General features: G+C 43.2%; 1 protein-coding gene across 1 annotated transcript in view; it reads right to left on the reverse strand.

The window, feature by feature from the left end:
• The window catches only part of SEL1L3 (sel-1 suppressor of lin-12-like 3 (C. elegans)), a 179,256-nt gene that overhangs the window by 26,210 nt on the left and 130,442 nt on the right, over nucleotides 1-22,604 (reverse strand). The window contains exons 15-20 of the mRNA XM_006866302.1: nucleotides 21,308-21,484; nucleotides 17,936-18,063; nucleotides 15,698-15,781; nucleotides 3,731-3,821; nucleotides 3,517-3,601; nucleotides 2,177-2,286 (exon numbers count right to left, since the gene is read on the reverse strand). Coding sequence (XP_006866364.1) covers nucleotides 2,177-2,286; nucleotides 3,517-3,601; nucleotides 3,731-3,821; nucleotides 15,698-15,781; nucleotides 17,936-18,063; nucleotides 21,308-21,484 — 675 coding nt within the window. The remainder of the gene's footprint in view (nucleotides 1-2,176; nucleotides 2,287-3,516; nucleotides 3,602-3,730; nucleotides 3,822-15,697; nucleotides 15,782-17,935; nucleotides 18,064-21,307; nucleotides 21,485-22,604) is intronic.

Genomic DNA, 22,604 nt, shown 5'->3' on the forward strand with positions numbered 1-22,604 from the left:
TGGTACCTAACAACAACAACAGGTTTGCTGAGTAAAGAGTGCTATGGGAGGGATAGGTAAAATTGTTTACAAATATGAAATCATGAAATCATCTAGTGCTAAGGAGATTTCAGTCATCCTTCTATGTTTATTCACTGCTTCTTGTTAAGTGTTTTCGAGTCATTTCCGACTCATAGCGACCCTGTATAGGGTTACCCAAGAGTGACTGGTGAGTTTGAAATGTCAATCTTGTGGTTCAAACTGAACTTATGGTCCAGTGCTTATCCTATAGGTCACACCAGGACTCCATTCACTACTTGGTGAGGTATGGGAAAACACTTAAGAAAGCAAATTAGAAATATGGTATTATGTACACATAAAGCCCTTTCGACTGTTTGACCCAGTAACAATGTCCCTCTGAATATAAGAAAAAACAAAAGCACAAAGATGGAAATCTAAAGATGTTCACTGGAGCCCTGTCAGTAATTGACAAAACAGGAAACAACTTCCAAAACTTGTTTGATAGATTATATGCCCCACAAAGGCAGGAGTACTGCCCATCTTTTTATCTCATGTCCCAACACTAAGTAGAGTCTAAAACACTGTATGAATATGTGCAGCATCAATGAAGTAATTAGCAAATGAATGAAAAAATGCTGAACAATGACGCTATAGTTGGAACTGACTTGATGGCACTTAACAAGAACAACAACAATTATAGTGCTCTGGCTAAACAGAATATAGGACAGCCATTAAGAGTCATAATGCAAGAGATTATGTAATAAAAGGTACACAGTCTTAACTATGTGACAAGAGGCAGATTTCAAAAGTAGCATGTATATTATGGAGTTCTGGGCAGTGCTGCAGGATAAGTACTCAACCTCAAGGTCAGCAGTTCAAACTCACCAGGCACTCCTTAGGAACCCTACGTGAGGTCACTATGCATCACCACTTAACAACATACCACCTTCCATCGTGACAAGAACCTTGAGACCCTCATGGGTAAAAACCCAAGTAATAAATGTTGGACTGGTAGAGAATCACCACAGGAAGACACAGTACTGATTGTGGCAGGTCAGATTTACTGAAGGACACTAATGTTACTGGGTAGAAGGATGAGAAAAAGAATGGTCACAAAATATCTTCCCAAGATACCTATAAGATAAAAAAGAAATGCCCAGTGAAGACACCTGACTGAAGCCACTTTAACTAAGTGATGGAAATTAACCTCATCAGTGATAAGATATATTGACATCATGCACCCCAAAATGATACACTGAGAAAGACACATGATTTTTGTTCTATTCTTCCCCAAAATGTATAGCCTCAGTCTACTCATAAGAAACCAGCAGAGAGACCCAAACTGAGGAACATGCTACAGAATACCTGAGCAGTCCTCCCCCGAAGTACTGAGGGGAAGAAAACGAAGGAAAGACTGAGAAACTGACACACACTGGAGGAGACAAAGGAAACAGGAAAATTAAATGCAAGATGAGACGCTAGAACAGAGAAGGGACATGCGTTGACAATCGGAGGAATCTAGAAATAGTTTGCATAGTCCCCATGCTAATTTCTTAATCTGATAATGATGTTGTGGTTATGCAAGATGTTAATAGTTCTTTGACTGTTCTTCCTAAGGGAAGCTGGATGAAGTGTATACAAGAACTCTCTGCATTACTTTTTTGGTGACTTGTCTATAAATTTTTAAAATTATCTCTAAAGGAAAAAAACCAAACAGATCACTAAGTGAAACATCCTGCCACGGATACAATTGTACAAGCAAATCACCACCTAGTGTGACCACATTTTTAATTTTTTTAGTTTCTACCTAGTGAGTGCATTTAATGGAATCTGCTAGGAAGATTCATGAGCTCAGACCAGAAGGTCCCAGGGTTAGGATCTCGGTGTTTCACGTACTGCCTGATTAGCTGGCTTTGAGCACCACTTGCCATGGTGTTGGTTCCCTCAACTACAAGATGGGTGTGATTATCCCATGAAAATGGCATGTGATGATACTCAACAAAGGCTGGCCATTGTGGCTGGTGTCCTCATGGAGCTATTGTGAGGACCGTGGGACTCTGGATGAGAACTGACTGTAAACTGTGAGGCCTGTGTCGATGGGAGGCCTTGTTAGAGTCTTGCCACAGCACTAAAGGACATCACCAAGAGCTGGTGTGTTACTGGTGGTGGTTTTTACCTGCGAGTCTCCATCCAGTGCTGCTTGAGCGTACATCTGCACAGACAATTCTAGGTCTTGTGACTGGTTTTCGTGGCCGTAGTAGTAAAGATCTCCCATTTTCAAATACGCTGCAGGAGAAAAGGGTTCATTTATCAAGAGGATTTTATTTCAAAACTGACATTTTAAGTTACTGGCCTATTGGCAAGACTGAGAATTTTTCTTATCTCTGATTACGGAATGCTTTTATGCTTTCTTGGTGCATTGAGAGAGAGAGAGAGAAAGAGAGAGAGAGAGAGAGAGAGAGAGAGAGAGAGAGAGAGAGAGAGAGAGAGAGGCAGAGAAGACTTATGCCTGAAGCATCCTGGTTTCTACAAACATTCTCTAGTTTTGCTGGGGAGCTTTCCTATATGAGTCTGTTGGTGAGAATCTCAATGTACAACTTCACAGCCCAATCAGTCAAGGTTATTTATGAAATTTTGCTGCTCATATCTGATGTCTCTGGTGGTTATTTCCTTACTCTGTTTGAGCCATGCATTTAATTTTTCCTCTGAAAAAAAACTTACAGTTTTTTTCAGTAAGAGTCAATATTTTGGGAGTTTCCAGGTTGTATGTGCTCTCAGTTGCTGATAGGTTGGTGGTTCAAGTCTACCCAGAGGCCCCTCGGAAGAAAAGTCTGGCAATCTATTTTCTGAAATCAGCGACTGAAACCCCTAGGGAACATAGTTCTATTCTGACACACATGGGGTGCCATCGGTCAATGGCAATTGGCTTATTGGTATCAGTCAATAGCCAACCAAAACCAGAATCCTTGTCCACTAGATCAAAAAGAGGGAGTTTAACATGGGTACAGGTTTCCATGGTTTTGGAAGAGCTGTGGATAAAGGACGGGTAAAGGGTAGTCATGAGGCTACCAGAGTTAGGGGGTGCCAGGTTCCCACTCTGCAATCTCCTGCCCTGGTCACCCCTCCCTGGCATGAACCAAAAGCCCTCAGGCAGGGAGGTATGGGAAGTGTAGTCTTGGAGTTCAGCCCTGTCCCAAACAAAGCAGAGCAGGTGAAGGAAGGAATACACCTGAGGAGAGAAGGACAAATCACTGGTCCAGGAAATCTCTCCATCACTGCTCTCTCTTTTAGCTCCTCATTGATTCTGATGCAGAAATGTTGGGTCCATGCACAGGACAGATAACGAGAAACACACTGCGTTTGGCTGAGAGCATGGTCTTAATAGCAGAAAATGTTCACTCTCCTTCCTAATTGTTGAGAAATAACACACTTCACACAAAGCTGTTTAGATGTTCCCTGTTACTAAAGATTCAAAGCCTCCAGTGTTTCATTTAGCACCCGTTTTTCTATACATACCAAATGAAGGCGCATCGATTTGAAAAACAGAGAAATTATAGTATCTCCAAACACAATTAACACCCAAGTATCTCTTGGCCAGGTCCTAAGGGGGCAGAAGGGGAAGAAAAGTTATTCCATATTTTGGCCAAGTGATGAATTTTGTCTCCATAAAACCCAATTCATTGTCCTTAACCTTAAAGTTTCTACTCAGAGAAATTACACATTTACTTACTGGCCTCTCCTCACAGATGTGTGCTAAATTTGTCTGTGACACTTCAATTCCAGTTTCTGCTGCTAAAACATAATACAGCAAAGCTTCATGCCTAAAAATAGATGATTAATAATAAATTTCATATAGTGGTTCTTACTAATATTCACAGAGAGCTTTATATTCAAACACAAGAGGCCACAAAATGAGCAGTTTTTCTGGGAGAAAAAAATCCCACAAAATCATGAATCTTTTTTTTTTTTTTAAATAAATACTGTTGTAAAAATACTGCAGGCACTAATTTATCTTCTATTTTAAAGGGTGAACTCACAGATACGTTGGGGAGCTAGTCTGATGCAACAGCTACCTCTACTGGCTGAATGGTGTGTCAGATACTGGCTGGGAGGTTGGCTATTTGAGTCTGCTCCTAGAATCCTTCCATCCTCCTTAGAAAATCAGTGGCATTAAGAAAAATACCCCATGCTTTAGAGCCTTCTGTTTTGTGAAAGGCATTATTATGGGGCTTAGGATTCTGAATAAGCTCACGGTCATTAAAGTTGAGCTTTTGAGTGCATTAGAAGTTTGTCAAAGGCAAGCAGTTTATTAAGAGACTTGGTACAGCCAGTTAAAAAACATGGGAAAAATGCAAATGTTTGGCATTGATTTATTTATGAAAGAAATCAATGTTGGGCAACAATAGTAAGTGAGAAGTTGCAAAATATTGAGAGACCACTTTTTGTCTGATAAAGATTGGTAAAAGATTGATAATGAAGAGTCACAGCACGTAATGGAGAAATGAGATGGACCTGCTCCTACAGGCATTGCTAAAGGGAGAAGCCGGGGAAAGCAATGGTTCTGGAGACCAATACAGTCACAGCAACACCAACTGTCCTACCCATGTATATAACATGTGCCCACGAGTCTCTCTGGTGGGGTTTATTCTAAAGAAACAAGCAGAGAGACATGGGTGAAGATTCCGCTGCCAAGCAGTTCACGGTAGGGCTGTGTCTATGGAAATCAGTGACTAGTGAAATTAGCCTGTGGTATAGCCACTTGAAAGGAGCTCTGGTAGCATAGTGGTTACGAATCGGGCTGCTAACCTCAAGGTCAGCAGTTCGAAACTACCATGTTCGCGGGAGGGAAAAAAGAGGCTTTCTGCTCCGGTAAAGATTCACAGCCTCGGAAACCCTGTGCAGACTCGCTATGAGTCGGAACCGACTCCACCGTCCTTAACAAGAACAACAACAGAGCCACTTGCAGATGTCATCATTGCAAATGGTGTTGTGGATGAGTATTCAAAAACACACAAAAATGTTTATGCAAAACTTTCCATTCAATGCAAAAAAAGAAGAAAAAAAAATGCAGGTCACAAAAGTGTCAATCTTATTTTTTAAAAAAAGAAAACAGAATACACACACACACACACACACACACACACACATATATATGTATATATATTGAGAGAGAGAGAAACTGAAATTGTTTTCTTACCAAAATGCTACCACTTTTATCTCTAAGTGGTAGGCATGCAGGTCATTTTAAAATTTCTTTGTTATACTTATTCTGGTTGCTTAAATGTTCTATGTGTTGCCCAGTTTATGGGTAAGCATTGATTTTAATTATAAATACTGTAATTGTTTTTAAAGCTTATTTTTCACTTTAAGTATTGCTGTTGTTAACTGCCATGGAATCAGTTCCAACTCATTGTGACCTTGTGTAAGATTTCCAAGGCTGGTGGGTTTGAACCGCTGACCTTGTGGCCAACAGTCCAGTGCTGATCCTACAGTGCCACACCAGGACTCCTCATTTTAAGTAGCTGACCTTAATAATTCTTTCTTATTTTTAGTCCCATCCAGAAACTGGTTTGAGGGCAGGCTGGGTAGGAAGATTCTGAATCATTGTTTCTTAACTACTAAAGGCAGCATCTGGCAGAGCATCCTGTGAAAAGAGAGTGAATTGCTTGGGGTCAAATTGGGACAGCCAGCCCTTCAGTCAGACACAACTGCTGATTGAGCACAATCTTGGCCTCCTAGGCAGATGACCAAGTAACCACGACTCAGCTAAAGAGGGGAGCATGGTGGCTGCACAGGATAAGCACTGAACTACAAGGTCAGCGGTTCGAGCCCACCAATCACTCTGCAGGAGAAAGATGAGGGTTTCTGCTCCTGCACAAAGATTTAAAGCTTCAGAAACCCTATACAGGATTGCTTTGAGTCAGAATCAACTTCACGGTACTAAACAATCACAACATGCTAGAGATAGAAGAGGCCAGTTAAGTAGAGTCCCGGTCACAGCCAGTCTAGATAACAAGATCACAACAGCAGCCACAACACCACCGAAGATGCCTACACTTTCTCCCACACAGCCTTCAAAAACTTTGCCGCAAGAATCCTCAGCACAGACCCAAGACCCCAGACAGAGGCTATGCAAGGGAGGCCAGCAGAAAGCCCCCATCACTCTACTGTGGTTCCAGCCCAAAGGCATAATCATCTGAAGGTTTTTCAGAGACTCAGGCTTGCGCCACTTCCTCAGTTTCTCCCAGGGATGGAATGAGGGAGGAGACAGCGTAGACCACTGTTAGGGACGTAGCACCCAAGGTCAGTAGCTCAAGTTATTTATGGAAATATTTTTTAAAATGAGTTTTTCTTGGGCAGCAGAAAACCAATAGAGCTGGCTGTCAGAATTCTGGGGCATCTGTGTGGCTGACACTCCCATGTGGCTGACACAATACGATAAATTTTATAAAGACAACATCTCGTCTCTAAAGTTACCTTGGTCATAGGGAAGAGAGAGGAGAAGCAATTTTATATAGGCCTTCCATTGTCCAATTATTGTATAAACCGGAAAGAAATCGCATAGAATTCTCAAATATTTCTTTTGAGGAAGCACTGAAATCCATCAGAAAAAGACGTTTGAAAAACACAATATGAACCCAAAAAACCTGTCACAGAGACTATTCTGACTCACAGTGACTCTTATTGGGTTTCTAAGACCATACATGGTCCCGGGAGCACACACAGACTCATCTTTCTCCCGTGGAAGGTTGGTGATTTTGAACGGCTGACCTTGTGGTTAGCAGTTCAGTGCTTATCCTACAGCGCCATCAGGGTTTCTTCTGATGTCAACAGGACAGAAATCCACCCCCACCTCCCATCTTGTGGAACCAGTCATCAGATGCCCAGGGTTTCTGATGCCACCAGCATCCATTTGCAGATATTGAGGAGGTGGGGTTAGAGCACAACACCAGATTTTCTCAGCTTGTGAAAACTTCTGAAACAGACGCCCGCTAAGCCTCAACAGCCACTTTGCTGTTATTTAACTGTTTCAACTGAGACCATGTGGAAGTGAGTAGTAACTGTAGCTATTTCTGTACTTAAATTCATGGAACAAGTGTTTGCTGTGCAAGAAATGTAAAGACAAGCCACAACATGGTCCTGTCCTTTGGTGAATTTCCTGAGGCTTTATTTGTAAAATGCACTGATCTTGAAAGCTTGAGTACTGCTATGAAGTGGAGCGGGTTTCAGCAAAGTTTCTGGGCTAAGACAAAAACCAATTAGGACTTAAACAATAATTGTTCCAAGACAGGCATTCTGACAGAAATGGGGTAGAGGCAGTGAAGAGGAAGGAACTTCTAGTAAACAAATAGCTTAGGGCACAAATGGTTAAGCACTTGGCTACTAACTGAAAAGTTGGTAGTTCGAATTCACCCAAAGGCACCTTGGAAGAAAGTCTCGTGGTCTACTTCTGAAAGTACACAACTACTGAAAACCCCATGGAATAAAGATCTACTTGGACATACATGGAGTTGCCATGAGTTGAAATCAACTTGGTGGCAACTGGTTTGTTTTTGAAGGGGTAATTAAGGAGTCCTGGTGTGGTGCTGTGGGTTAATGTGCTGGACTACAATGTCGATTTGAACCGCAAGGTCAGAGGCTCAAGCTCACCAGCCGCTCCTTGGAAACCCTGTACAGGGTCACTGTGGGTTGGAAACAACTCGATGGCATATAACAACAACAACAACAACAAAGGGGCTGCTGGAGTCCTGGTGGTGTAGTGGGTTAAGCATTGGGCTGTTAAGCACAAGGTCAGCAGTTCAAACTCACCAGTTGCTCCATAGGAGAAAAATGAGGCTTCATGCTCCCCACATTGACAATTTGGGGTCATGTAATAAATAGGGTCATTATGAGTCAGGATCGACTTGCAGTGGTGGATCACTGGTAGAATTCTTGCCTTCCATGTCAGAGACCCAGGTTCAATTTCTGGTCAATGATTCATGCACGGCCACCACCTATGTGTCAGTGGAAGTCTGTGTGAGGCTAAAGTACTCAACTGGACTATGAGAGACTAGGAAGAAAGGCCTGGTGGCTGGCTTCCCCAAAAACCAGCCATTGGAAACCCTGTGGATCACAGTGGCTCTGTCCACACCTAAACATGGAGACACCATAGTACTAGGCAGTACTGTGCTATGCTGGGGCTTACCATGAGTTGGGGGACAATTCAATGGTAACTAATAATAACAACAAAGTACAATTGATCCAGGACAATCATTCTGATGAACCTAGAGTGGAGTTGTGGAGAAGAGAGGGTTTATGGAGAAGACATAGCTTAGGGGAACATTTGCTTTCCTTTCCACATTTTAGATGTGGCTCATACATTTACAGAATTTTATAATGATACCTTTTAATAAAGGAGCTCTGGTAGCATAGTGGTTATGAGTTGGGCTGCTAACCTGAAGGTCAGCAGTTCAAAACTATCAGCCGTTCCACAGAAAGATGAAGCTTTCTACTTCCGTAAAGATTTACAGCCTCGGAAACCCTGTGCAGGGTCGCTGTGCGTCGGAACTGACTCCACGGCACACCACCACCACCTTTTAATAATCAATTCTTTAGATTGCATGCTTGCTTTGCATTGTGAAATTGAACACATCAAGTGTTTCTTCCCCCCAAGCAAATGTGTCAGTTTTACTTCTATGTTCTTTCCTGCCAATGCCCCATGCAGCTCGGACTAGAAGATGAAAAACAGCCTGGGGTCTCATTGGAATTCAGGACCCTTGCTCTATCACAAGAAAGGGGAATCTCTTTCAAGGGGAACTTTGCGTACCTACTTGTCTTGCCTCAAGCCGACTGTAAATCTGGTCAACCTCCCGGGATAAGAATTTTGGGTATATTTAAAACAAAGGAGACTGAAATACATAGTTCATATAGTTTGTAGCTAAAACACATAGAGATAAGGTGGAGAGAAATGGAACATGACAGCAGGTTGTTCCTTCCCAGACTTCTCACAGTGTCCGAAGACAGCCCAAGGACTAACATTATCTGCAGTATTACGCCGATACAGCAAAAAGCCCTTTTCTCAATCAGTGCCTCTTTTCCTCTATCCACATACATCTTGGAAAAATACAGAAAAGCACCAGTTCATCAAACTGACATATGTAATTTGAAAATAACGTCCAGAACAAATTCACTCACACAAAATGAAAAAAAAAAAAAGGAGGCGGAGAAAGAGACGTGGGATCTTGATTGATGATTTACGTCAATGACAATGAAGTTTTCTTGGCTGATCCAAGAAAAGCTACGTTACAGTGTGCGGACGGCAGCTGATGTTATCGGTGAATTCCATTTTTCCATGAACTTTTTGAAGCTCCTGAGAATTTCTGATTTAACCCTAGGAAAGGGTAGGAGGCTTGGAGACTAGGAAGAGAAATAAGTACTTTGCTCCAACGCATTTTGACTTAGATTTCCTCATTGTAATGGACACTAGACATTTCTTCCTATTGTTGTTGTTTAGTGTGATCCTGTATAGGGTTTCTGAAGAGCGGCTGCTGAGTTTGAACCTCCAGCCTCGCAGTTCAGTGCTTATCTTACAATGCCATACCAGGACTCCATATATATATATATATATGTTGTTGTTAAGTGCTGTTGAGTCAGTTCCGACCCATAGCGACCCTGAACAGGGTTTCCGAGGCTGTAAATCTTTATGGGAGCAGAAAGTCTCATCTTTCTCCCATGGAGCAGCTGGTAGTCTTGCGGTTCACAGCCCGATTCGTAACCACTACACTACCAGAGCTCCATATATATATATATATATATACATTGCCGTTGTTAAGTGCTGTCAAGTCAGTTCTGACCCATAACACCTTGAAAATGCTGACCTTGCGGTTCAAACCGACTTTACAGTCCAGTGCATTAACCTGCAGAGCCACACCAGTACTTCTTTTTCCTATTGGCACCCTAAAAAACTAAAAGCAAACCCCACTGCCTTTGAGTGGATTCTGATTCATAGTTACCATGCAAAGGGTCTCCAATACTATAAATCTGTAGGCAGCCTCATCTTTTTGTTAGGAATGGCTGGTGGGTTGAACTGTCAACCTAGGCCAACGTGTACCCCACAGCACTACCAGGGGTCCTACTGACACTGTTGTTGTTGTTCGGTGCCATTAAGTCAGAACTGACTCATAGCGGCCCTATGCACAACAGAACGAAACACTGCCCAGTTCTGTGCCAACCTCACAATTATTGCTATGTAGGAGCCCATGGCTGCTGCCACTGTGCCAATCTATCTTGCTGGGGGTCTTCCTCTTTTTTTCTGACCCTCCACTTTACTAAACATGATCTACTTCATCAGTGACTGGTCCCTCCTGACAATATATCCAAAGTATGAGAGATGAAGTTTGACCATCCTGGCCTCCAAGGAGCACTCTGGCTGCACTTCTTCCAACACAGACCTGTTGGTTCTTTTGGCAGCCCATGGCACTTTCAATATTCTCCTCCAACACCATAACTCAAAAGCATCAATTCTTCTACAGTGTTCACATACATATGAGGGTATTGAAAATACCATGGCTTGGGTCAGACACACTTTAATTCTCAAACTGTCATCTTTGCTCTTCAGCATTATAAAGAGGCCTTGTGCACTACTGGCCTCAATCCAGATTGAGACTTATCTTTAAGGATACTTAGCATCAAGAGTTATACAGGATGTGGAATGATGGGAATTTATCCACAGCCAAGGGAGACGAATCAGAAGCCAAAATCTGTCATCATCAAGTCAATTCTGACTCACAGGGAGCCTACAGGATGGCATAGGACAGGCGAAATTTTCACATTGGTAAAAATCATTTAGGGACACAAGGCACTATCTTGTAAAGTTAACATATCCCCACCTTGTGACCCAGTGACCCCACTCCTAAATTTATATCCTAGAGAAACAATTCTTATGTGTGCCAGGAGATACATAAAAAATGTTCACGGCCACTTCCAGCTAAAAGAAAAATGGGAAACAGCCCAAATATCCATTATCATGAGAATTGATAAGTACATTGTGATATATTACTGTAGTGAAAAAGAATGATCTATGGATACATGCAACAAAACGTATGAATCTTAGAAACAAAATGCTCAGAAAACAGATCAAGAATTATATATCACAGGATTCTAATAACATAAAGGTCTGAAACCAGCCAAACTAAATCTACGGCTTAAGAAGAGATCCATATATGAAAAACTGTAAAGAAAGGTCCCTGTGTAGCAAAATGGTCTGTTTATAGCCTAAAGGTTAATAAGCAAAGAGTGGTGGTGTGCTGTGGAGTCAGTTCCAACTCATAGAGACCCTGTATAGGGTTTCTGAGGCTATAAATCTTTATGGGAGTAGAAAGCCTCATCTTTTTCTGTGGAACGGCTGGTAGTTTCAAACTGCTGACCTTGAGGTTAGCAGCTCGACTCGTAACCCGTACGCTACCAGAGCTTCTGTACAAAGAGCACAGCCAAGAAAATCCTACAGAACTCCGCTCTGCTCTGTAACACGGGAGTTTACCATCCATTGGAATTCATTCAATGGCAATGGGTCTTTAGAAAGAAAGCAAGATGTGAATCAGCACAATGCAAGATGGCAGTTATTTCTGGACACTGGGGTAGGCGTGGGATGTAATCTGGGAGGGAGCGACAGGAAGCTTCAATAGTAATGACCATGTGCACTTTCTTACTGCCCGTGAGTCAATCCCAACTCATAGTCAATCCCAACCCTGTATAGGGTTTCTGAGCATGTAAGTCTTTACGTGAGCAGAAAGCCTCATGTCTCTCCTCCTGCAAAGCGGCTGGTGGCTTTGAAAGTAGGGCAACAGGCAGAGAGGTCTTCATTTTGTTATTATGCATAAGAAATTTCCTAGACATCATATTAAGCATAAACTATCAGACTCCTGGTGTGGTGCCATAAGATAAGCACTCAACTGTGAACAACAAGGTTAGCAGGTCAAACCCACTAGTCATTCCTCAGAAACCCTATACAGGGTCGCTATGAGTCTAAACAGACTCAATGGTGCTTAACAATAACATGTGTCAACTGTGATAAGAGAAAACCAACAATTTCATGCCACATCCCCTGTTCAAGTCTTCTGCCCATTCTCCTTTGATTCTGAACTAGTTCCCCTCTCACTCTCCCTCCTCTACCCTTTCACAGGCAGTTTGGGTTAATTACCTCAAAACCCAGCTCCCCAGCTCTGTAAGTGGCTGCCCTCTCCCATACTGTCAAGAGCTCCTTCCCTGCTTCTCAAACTCAGTAAACAGTATGTAGCTTTCCATTCACACTCTCCGTAACACAGCATTTCTCTGGTCTTGCTGTCTATTACGCTTCTTGACCAAATGTACCCTGCAGAGAAACTGGATGGCTTGCCATTTCCTGGACTCAACCTAGTATGTTTCCCTTTGCTTTGGTTCCTGCAAATTTCCTTCAGTGAAAACACTGGGTCACACATGAGCAAATGGAAATCGTGGAATCCTTCAAGGCAGGGTCATCTGCTGCCTCACCAGGAAAGCTAAGCTAAGCCCTCAGATCAGAGAGTAGCTTTCTTCATCACTCCCTGAGATTCTTCACTGTGGCCCTTGAGTTATAGCTATTTGTTCCCTAGCCTCTATAATTCACTTATTCAGTGGTTTCTGGACACTCACCAGATGTACTGGGATACAAGTCATGGGGCAGTTGACAAGTGAAAAAAACACACCAAGAAACACCTTACTATCATCGATTCCAACCCATAGTGACCCTGAATAGGGTTTCCGAGGCTGTAAATCTTTATGGGAGCAGAAGAAAGTCTCATCTCTCTCCCGTGGAGCAGCTGGTGGGTTTGAACTGCCGACTTTGAGGTTAGCAGTACAGAGCCAACTATAGTTGTTAATCAACAAGTAAAAAAGCAGTCGTAATACATGGAAGGACAAAGGGAGGAAGGAATTAGGAAGATCTTCTAGGCAGAGGGAATGGTGGGTACAATGCCTAGAGGCCAGACAGAATATGGATACATGAGAAATGCCAGTGTGAGGCAGCGAAGTCTCCTGAGGAGACAGGGAGCCCTGCTTGAAACGTCCCCTGCAGCTTTAGGGCATTTAAGTGCACTCAGTATTCAAGTGTACAAGTTAAGTATACATGGGTTTAGGTGCTGAACTAAATCAAAACTCACAATGTAGAATGCACATTCGTCTCCTGCCTCCCAAAGCCCACGTTGTGGCTGAGTCTTCTAAGAAAGAGAGCAGGTCAGGCTAAGTATTAATAAAGATTGTCTCTTTAGGAGAAAAATAGCTTCAACCACCTCAGTGAAAAGTATTTACAGATGTGATTCAAGTTCACCAGCTGCTTCTCGGAAACCCTATACAGGGTCGCTGTGAGTCAGAACCAACTTGACTGCACTTAACAACAACAACAGTCCTCTCTCCTGGAGTCCTGTGGTGCTGTTGGATAAGCACTGGCTGCTAACCACAAGGTCAGCTGTTCAAGCCCACCAGCTGCTCCTTAAAGACCTAATACAGGGTCGCTATGAGTTGGAACAGCTCAACTACATGCTGTCTCTCCTCCCTGGTAGCACGGTGGGTTAAGAGTTAAGAGTTGGGCTTCAAATGGTACGGTTGGTGGTTCAAGTGCCTTGTGGGAGGAAGAGGAAGTAGTCTGATTTCATAAAGATTTCCAGCCTTGGAAACCCTTCGGAGCAGTTCTACTCTGTCCTTTGGGTCACTACCAGTCGGAATCAGCTGGACGGCAGTGTTTTTTTTTTTTTTTTTAATTTTATTTTAAATGCACTTCCTCAGGAAAACTCCCATATAGAAACACCTTGTTAACTGAATGCTTGGACACCTGGTGTGGAGCTGTAGGATGATACGTTGGACTGGGAACCAGAGTGAGCAGTTCAAGCCCACCACCTGCTCCTTGGAAACCCAGTACAGGGTCACTGTGAGTCGGAACTGGCTTGATGGTGCTTCACAACAACAAAAGAATATTTCATTTACCTTAAAAGCTGTGGGGAGCAAAGGGTAGTAGATTTGAATGGTGAGAAATTGAAAATAATCCAAAATCTAAGTTGGATGTTTTGTGAACTGAAGCTTAGTCAAGAAGCAAGCTATCACACCTCAAACATTGTAAGGAACATGTATTTCAATGGGGAAACAGTACTTTTTAAAATTTTCTTTTGCTATTGTTCAAAGTAGGGCCACTGATATGCATATTCACAGAATGATAGCAACAATAAACCCTTCTTGTTGAAATGACAAAATGTTTAGCTATATACATTTGTGCCACACACAAACACACACACACACACAAAACACCCCACAAAACCCCAACGAAACAAAGAAAGAAAAGAAAACGCAATCATGGCTATCCATGATATATTTAGTATCAAAAGTCAAAACAAGCTTGTATCAAAGTAATAATGTTGTTGGTTGTTGTTCAGTGCTGCTGAGTCAGTTCCGACTAATAGCAACCCTGAATACGGTTTCTGAGAAGCAGCTGGTGAGCTTGAACCGCTGACCTTCCAATTCAAACAGCTTTGCAGTCCAGCGCATTAACCCACAGTGCCACATCAGGAGTCCAAGGTAATAAGAAACACCCCTAAGTGGTGCTTCTTCATTCATTTTCCCTGCATTCTCTCATTGAGATTCTGGCTCACTACCCTTCTCTATTTGTTAGTTACCTGTGTACCAGTGGGTCAAAGGAGACCTGGAATTTTTTTGGACTTATATTTTAATTTTTAATTAAGGTTCATATCAGAATGTGATTGATGCTAAGTCTGGTCTAAAGTCTTTGAGGCGGTGGACCGATGGGATATGCACTGATTTGCACGTCCTTCTTAGTTATTACTGAAATACCCAGATCATTTAAGCAATCAACCAGCCAAGTAAATGTGGCCCAAGAGAAAACTAAGATAGAGTGCTAGCTACGACTGGCAGCAAAAAAACCAAAAAGTCAAGTAAAGCTTGGAGAGGTAGCCTCTTATGAGTGAACTCAGCAAGTGATAACAAACTGAGCCTCATCCACACAACTGTTGTTGTTAAGTGCCGTCAAGTCGACTCTGGCTCATAGCAACCCTGTATAAGGTTTCTGAGGAGCCATTGGTGGGTTTGAACTGTCAACCTTGTGGTTTGCAGTCCAGTGCTGATCCTATAGCGCCACACCAGGGTGGGATTTACTAACTACATCAGAGGACAACTGGAAGGCTAGCTGGCTGACACTGGAGGTCTGGTGGGTGATAAGCTCCAGTGATCCCAGGCTTGTGGGCGGAGACAGTATCTATGGAAGGACGTAGCCAAATCTGTAAACACATGGGTCTCTCTTTTCCCCATGAAAAACGTAGAAACGCTGGACTTCCTGGGACCTGGCAGCTGGTCTTAGCTCTGATCTCCTTTGCTGTCTCCACACTCCAACACCAAGAGAGACAAGCTTGCAAAGGAAAAGAAGTCATCGTATTTGTGCATGTGTCTCTTAACTTGATGAATGTGGAGGCTCCCCCTCAGAAAATTAATTCTTGTGTGTAATTAAACATGGAAATGCTATGTTTTCCAATCAACAGCAAATCAGCTCCCGATACTCTGAATATCATTAGTAGGAAGGCATGATGTCCCTGCAAATGGCTTTTGTTTTTGTTTTTGGTTAAACTCCATCTCATAAGACTATACTGACAGATGGAAGGATAAGGGCTGAGAAAGTGTGCTCTGATGAGGGTCCCAAACTTACCACGAGCCCTCCAGGTAGGCATTGAGGCCTTTGCGAATGACATGACCCAAGTAGCCGTTTTTCTCAGCCACGTGTTTCGCCCATCTGAAAAGGAAAGAAAAGAAGAAAATATCCAGACTGGCAAATTAAATAATTGCCTTTTTCTTCATATGATCTCAATAAATCCCACTTGGGGAATATTTTGCTTGTTAGAATTTTTATAGAGCCACACACTAAAACTGAATGTTAAGAAGGAAAAGCAAGATGCATTTTGAGGCCTTTATATCCGTTGCCTTTTTCTTGGGACTGTTCAGGAGCTGACATTTATGAAAATATGTATGTATGTAAGGCACTTTTTATATGTAAAATTCCCACGCCAAAATGAAAAATATATATTCTTTCCATGAATTTTAATACTCTCTACATGAAAACATGTTTACTGATTTACTATAGTTTCATCATCTATTTGTTTTTGTCACCTAATTTATCCTAGAAATGTTTACTACTAATGAACTAGATTGCTATAACCTTTAGAATTATAACCTAAAAAAAAAATAGTGTAACAAGATAATACTGAAGGGAAAAACAGAATGATTTTTAAAAATACTTGATTAATATAAAACGATGTATAAGGAACAGAAAAAGAAAGCAAAGAACAGATAGGACAAATGGAAAATAATAGTAAAATGGCATGTTTATAACCAAACTTATCCATGGTGGTGGTGATGGTGGTGTTCCGTGGAGTCGGTTCTGACTCATAGCGACCCTGTACAGGGTTTCCAAGGCCTTAAATCTTTACTGGAGCAGAAAGCCTCATCTTTCTCCTGTGGAACAGCTGGTAGTTTTGAACTGCTGACCTTGAGCTTAGCAACCCGACTCATGACCACTACACTACCAGAGCTCTTTAATCTATCCATAGTCACAGTAAACCTAAAGAGACTAAATGCTTCAATTAAAATACTAAAATTGTTTTTGATAATGGGAGATTTTAACACATCTCAATATACTTCCAAGGACTGAAGTCATTCACAATATGTTCTCTGGTCACGTGGAGTTAAGCTAGATAGCAAAACCAAAGAAAATCAAGAAACTCCATGAAAATATTAATATTCACATCAAACATTCTATTCCATGATAAAAAGTCTCATGTTCAAGCTTTGCCACCGAGTTTAGGTGAAGTTGGGCTTGCTACCAAATTTCTTAAGAAAAACCACTTTTTGGAGAGACAGACTATAAGTATGAAAATGATTTAAAGCAGAGATTTGCAAATGTTTTGTTTTCTTTCTGTAAAGGGCAAGATAGTAAATATTTTAAGCTTTGGGGATATATATGGTGTTGGTTTCACATTAATTTTGTTTGATTGCTTGTTTGTTTGTTCTACAACCCTTTACAAATGTAAAGTCCTTGTGTTACAAATAGCTACTAAGGCATTCAGCTACCAACCAAAAGGTTGGAAGTTCAAATCAACTCAGAGGCACTTGAGAAGAAAAGGCCTGGTGACTGACTTAATTATGACACATTAGCCACTGAAAACCCTCTAGGGTGAAGTTCTACTCTGACACATGTGGAGTTGTTATGAATCAGAATGGACTCAATGGACAAATGGTTTGTCTGGTTTGGGGTAAAAAATGTAAAAAAAAACACTCTTAGATCTTGGGGTCACACCTCTGGCCACATTTGGGCCATGAGCATTCATTTGCAAACCCTTATAACACATATTCAGAAATGCAAGGTCTCATTTCTGAATATGTCTTCAGGAAGCTACTGCACTGTGTGCTTACCAAAATGTAAGGGTCAGTCCAGAAAGTGGAGGAAATGGGGTTGAGCAAAGAAGAGGACCAACTCAAGACAGATGATGGGAGAAGAACCCAGTGATGATGTTGTTATTAAGTGCCTTCAAGTCAGTTCTGACTCATATCAACCTTGTATGTGGTTTTCAAGGAGCAGCCGGGCTGTTGAATTTGAACTGTCAACCTTTTAGAAATTTCAAACCAACCTTGCAGTCAAGTGCTTATCCTACTGTGCCACACCAGGACTCCCAGTGATTTACTCTAGACAGCAGGGAACAGAGGAGGGTGGGCAGTTGGTGGACAAAGATATTCTACTTTCCCTGGTTATTTTTGCCAAGTTTAAACTATGCGCATGCATAACTGATAAGAATAAAACCTCCAAAAAAAAAGAAAAGACAAAGGAACTCGGTTTTCTGAGGCGTGGTTAACCCTTCCCCTCCCAGCGAACTCATATTTGGTCGATTCTTACACAACAGCTTTCTCGGGGTCTCTGGGGAACGTCTCCAAGTTGCCCGTAATGTAGTAGAGAGAACACCACAAGGTCCCTTCGATGTGCCCACCTTGTGCGGCCTTATGAAAATATTCACCAGCCAGAGTCTGTAAAGAGACATTCAAAACATCACGCTCACAGTGGGGTTCCTGTTGCCCAAGCTTTGGTCATGGGAGCCAGGAGGGGAGAGACGTCAATACCACCTGTGCCTAAAGTTCCAACTTGTGGTACCTTTAAGAAAATCATATTTCCTGGGGCTCTATCCAAATCAGCTGGGGATCTTGTGAAAATGCAAAGTTCTGCTCATTCTCTGCAAGGAGTCCTAGTTCCAAGCACTGGTTAAACAACAGTTGGGGGTTGGGGAAGGTGGGGGGACACCCTTCGCAGAAAACAGTGTCTGGGATGTGGTGACCTAGCTGTAGCTTGTCCTGTTGATTAAATTTATCCAATAAATAAGACAACAGTAAGTACGCATCTTGGTGAGGTCTCACTGGCCCTCTGGTCACCCCGGCCATGTAGCTATACTTCTCTAGCAGAAGTTACCTCGGGTGAAAATGCAGGCATTTGCTTTCCTAACCTTGCTTAATACCTTCCTTTAAACACATGCACAAAAATTACACTTCCAGTAGGAAGGTGAGAATTAGAACATGACAATAAAAAAATCCATGCTCGCAGATGTGTGGGAGGGTTACCAGACATTTGCGATGCATAAAAATACACCACCTCATCATCTGAAAGAGGGAGAAGGGAAAAATAAAACAAAACAAGCAGACAGACACACTCTCCACCAATTACTGGTATTGTTCGGAAGCACTTAACTGTCATTTTTAAAGGCCCGGGCTTTGGGAGTGGGGCAGGCTTGAGTTCCAATCCCAGCTCCCTCCTCATATGCCTCGTGACCTTGGGCATGTGGTTTCTCCAAACCTCACTGTCCTCAGTGAAAAAAGGTGGCTTCTGATTGTACCTTGCATGAAAGCTGCTTGCAAAGATGAAATCATTTCGGGGTTTAGCACAGTGCTTCACAAAGAATAATCTTCCAATTCCCCCTGCTCCAAACCTGCTGCCAGTCTTGCCCGCCTCAATAAATGCCAGGTATGTGGGGCATCCCTGAGGGCTCTCACACAAACCACCCATCAGCATGTCTGTCTCCTCAACCTTTAAAGCATACTCAGTATCCAATGTCCTCTCAACCCCTCTACTGATATTCCCCTGGCCTCATCCACCATCCTCTCACTTGGATTCAAAGCATTAACTACCTGGCTCCCACCCTTGTCTCCTTTCAATCCTAGTCTCCACAAGAATCTAGGGTAATAGCAGAGGGTTTCCCTGTTCAAAGCTTCCCAGCTCTCGAAAAGAAAAGCCAAGCCCTCACAAGACCTCTCTTATCTACCGCATCTTCTGGTCCCTCCCCTCCTGCTATCTCTGCTGAGGCTCTGCCCCGCCCCAAGGTTCCTCACATTTGTCAAGCCTGTTTATGTCTCACTGGGGTAGGGGTGGGAGGAGGGTCTGCTCTGGCCTTTCCCAAGGTCTGTGTCCTCATCTCCTGTGTTGTTGTTGTTAAGAGCCTTCCAGCCGCTCCTTGAACACCCTCTGTAGGGTCGTTATGAGTCAGGTTACTGAGGAGTGCCTGGTGCATTTGAACTGCTGACCTTACGGAATTTATCCAATGTATTTATTGAAGCTGCCCTGTGCCAGGAACTGCTCTAGACATTGATGTTAAGCGCCTTTGAGTCGGTTCTGACTCATAGTGACCCTGTATAGGGTTTCCAAGGAGTGGTCCAGTTAGTGGTCCAGTGCCTATCCTACAGTGCCACTCGGGTGCTCTCACAATTCCTATTGTTGTTGTTGTTAAGTGCCATCCAGTCGATTCCAACCTATAGCAACCGTGTATAGGGTTTCCAAGGAGCAGCTGGTGAGTTTGAACCACTGGCTCTGCAGTTCAAAGCAACTTTGTAGTGTAGTGCATTAATCCACAGTGCCACACTGGGACTCCACGCTTCCTATTTTTGTTGCTAAGTGCCGTCAAGTCGATTCCGACCCATAGCAATAGGGTTATATAGTTTGGTCAGTCTCTCAGAGTGGCCTTCTCTGATGTCCTTTAAAGACAGTATCTCCAGTCTTTGCCTTCACTGTCCTTTTATCCCTGCTTTACTTTGTCCCAAACACTTACCACCACCTGCCCTTATATCAAAGGAGCCCTGGTGGTGCTGAGGGTTAGGTGTTGAGCTGTTAACTACAAGGTTGGTGGTTTGGACCCAGTAGCCATCTCACAGGAGAAAGATAAGGCTGTGTGGTCCAATAAAGATTTAGTCTGAAAAACCTTACCATAGGATTGCTATAAGTTAGAATCATAAATGATTATAATCATAGAATATAAATGCCAGTGGATTTGGGCTCTTGCACTTTATATCATATATTTCAAGTCCTGGTATGGAGCTATAGGATAAGCATTGGACTGCTAACCACCAGGTTGGCAGTTCACACCCACCGGTAGCTCCTTGGAATCCCTATAGAGGCTCACTATGAGTCAAAACTGACTCAAAGGCGCTTAACAACATAAGTTTTTGGAGCAGTTCCTGGCACTGGGCAGCGTCAATAAATTCATCAATTTTATTATCTATAACAAGGACTTCCACTCCACTCCTGGGTTCAGGTCTAGAGTCCACTAAGTACACAACTGGGTAGATGCTTCTCACAACTTACCCTGTCAAATGGACACAATAACAACAGTTGTTGTTTTTAGTGTTTTTAAGTCAGCTCTGACTCATAGCGACCCTGTATAGTGTTTTCGAGGAGCGGCTGGTGGGTTTGAATTGCGGATCTTGCGGTTAACAGTCCAGTGTGTATCCTACCACACCACACCAGGGCTCCTTTTACATCTGTATGGCTAAGATTAAACAAAGGTGGAAGGTGGGGTGGGCATGGAAAAGGAGGGTTTTAGGGTGTCAGGCACTAAGGGAGTGCTCCATAAATACTGTGCCTTGTCATCGTACTTTTCATAGGGTGTCATCTGGTCTCAGCCCAGGCAGTTCTATCTGGACCCAGCTCTCTGGTTCTTGTCAGACCAGTCTCTGGACCATGTCTCCTTCAGAGAGATAAGGCCTATACATTCTATTTCCTCCCCTCCAAACCTGCCTCCACCATGAAGCCTTCAGACTTCTGGGTGGTACTTGGTTAAATGCCACCGTCTGTCCTTCACTGGACTCAGAATTCCCTGGATCTGTGTCTTGGGATGACTCTGTACCACCCATAGTGCCCAGCCTAGATTGGTAACACAGAATGCCTTCCACAAATGCCTGAAGGTCAACAAGTTAGTTAGAAGCTGCAGAACTGGCTCCAGGTTCTACTCACTTGATTCCTCCCAGGGGTGCCTGGGAAAATGCCGTCGAGATACAGGACTCCAAGATTGTACGAGGCATCTGGATTCCCCATTTCTTCTGCTTTTAGCCAGTGCTTTGCGGCCTTGGCATAATTTTTCTTGAATTTGTGGTAATACCATCCCAGGCCATTGACAGCCTGATGCAATCCCTTGAATTTTCAGAAAAACAAGAAAAAAGTGGTTATTTAGGAAAAATGAAACCTAAAGAGACTCTGGAGTCACGTATTGTAAAAACATTCTGTCTGAGCCGTAGCAAAACCTTCCCTTTTCTCTTCTTCGGGGCAGATGGCATTCAAGAAAAGCCAAGTGCTAAGAAATGGGAGCCTGCCGCAGAGCCTCCCCATGTGGGTTGCGTCCCGGCTGCTGCAGGGATTTCACTCCCAGCTCCACATTGATGCTGGTTCCCCCAAATCAGCATGCAGTCATAGGGATCTTACAAAACGCCCTTGTCTACAAAAGACCCCTCATCGCCTGTGGTATCTGTGGTGCCCTTGAAATTCACGAGTGTGAGTGTTCAACTGCAAGAGGCGGCCCAAAGCCAGCTCAGACTGGGAACAGAAGGTGCCTCGCCTGGCCTTCTGTGGATGGCTCTGCCCCAAACACTGACCAACCCTTGGAGGGGACAGCCACACCAGCCGATTTGCTAATCTCAGGCACTTTTTATCTCCTGAACATCCCTATTCTGACAGAGGCTTCAGAGGCTGGAAGGGACAAGTGTGGTAAAGGAGGGTTTCTGAACTCTGTCTACACCTGTGTCTGGTCCAGGGAAGGGTCTGTCCATGTACAAGAGGCTGCAGAATGTTCTGAGAAAAATGAAATGAAAAGGCAATGGAATTTTTCCATGAATATTTTGAGGCCCCCTTGTACATTAGTGCTGTGAGTTAGGCACTGGGTTGCTAACCACAGGATTGGTGGTTCAAACCTACCAGTTGCTCCTCAGCAGAAAATGAGGCTTTCTACTCAAGTAAAGATTCACAGTCTTGGAAACCCTGTTTAGGGTCACTGAGTCAGTGATTTGGTTCTTAGCTTTCTGTACATCTAGCCTCGAGGTTCCTTGTTCTTGCTGGATTCACACTATCAGATGCTTCCACCTGCTCTGGTATAGTCCCCTTCAGCCTGGATGGGAAATCCCAGGAGCCCTGCTAGGGGTGAGGACTTCCCATAGAACCTCCTGCCCAGCGTCGAGTCGGTGTACACACCTGAGCGCTCTCATTCCTCACCTCACTATGAAGAGGTGTGTGTGTGTGTGTGCATTTGGCGAGGAGGTTG

Source organism: Chrysochloris asiatica, unplaced genomic scaffold (assembly GCF_000296735.1).
Source record: "Chrysochloris asiatica unplaced genomic scaffold, ChrAsi1.0 scaffold00089, whole genome shotgun sequence".
NCBI classification, from domain to species: domain Eukaryota; kingdom Metazoa; phylum Chordata; class Mammalia; order Afrosoricida; family Chrysochloridae; genus Chrysochloris; species Chrysochloris asiatica.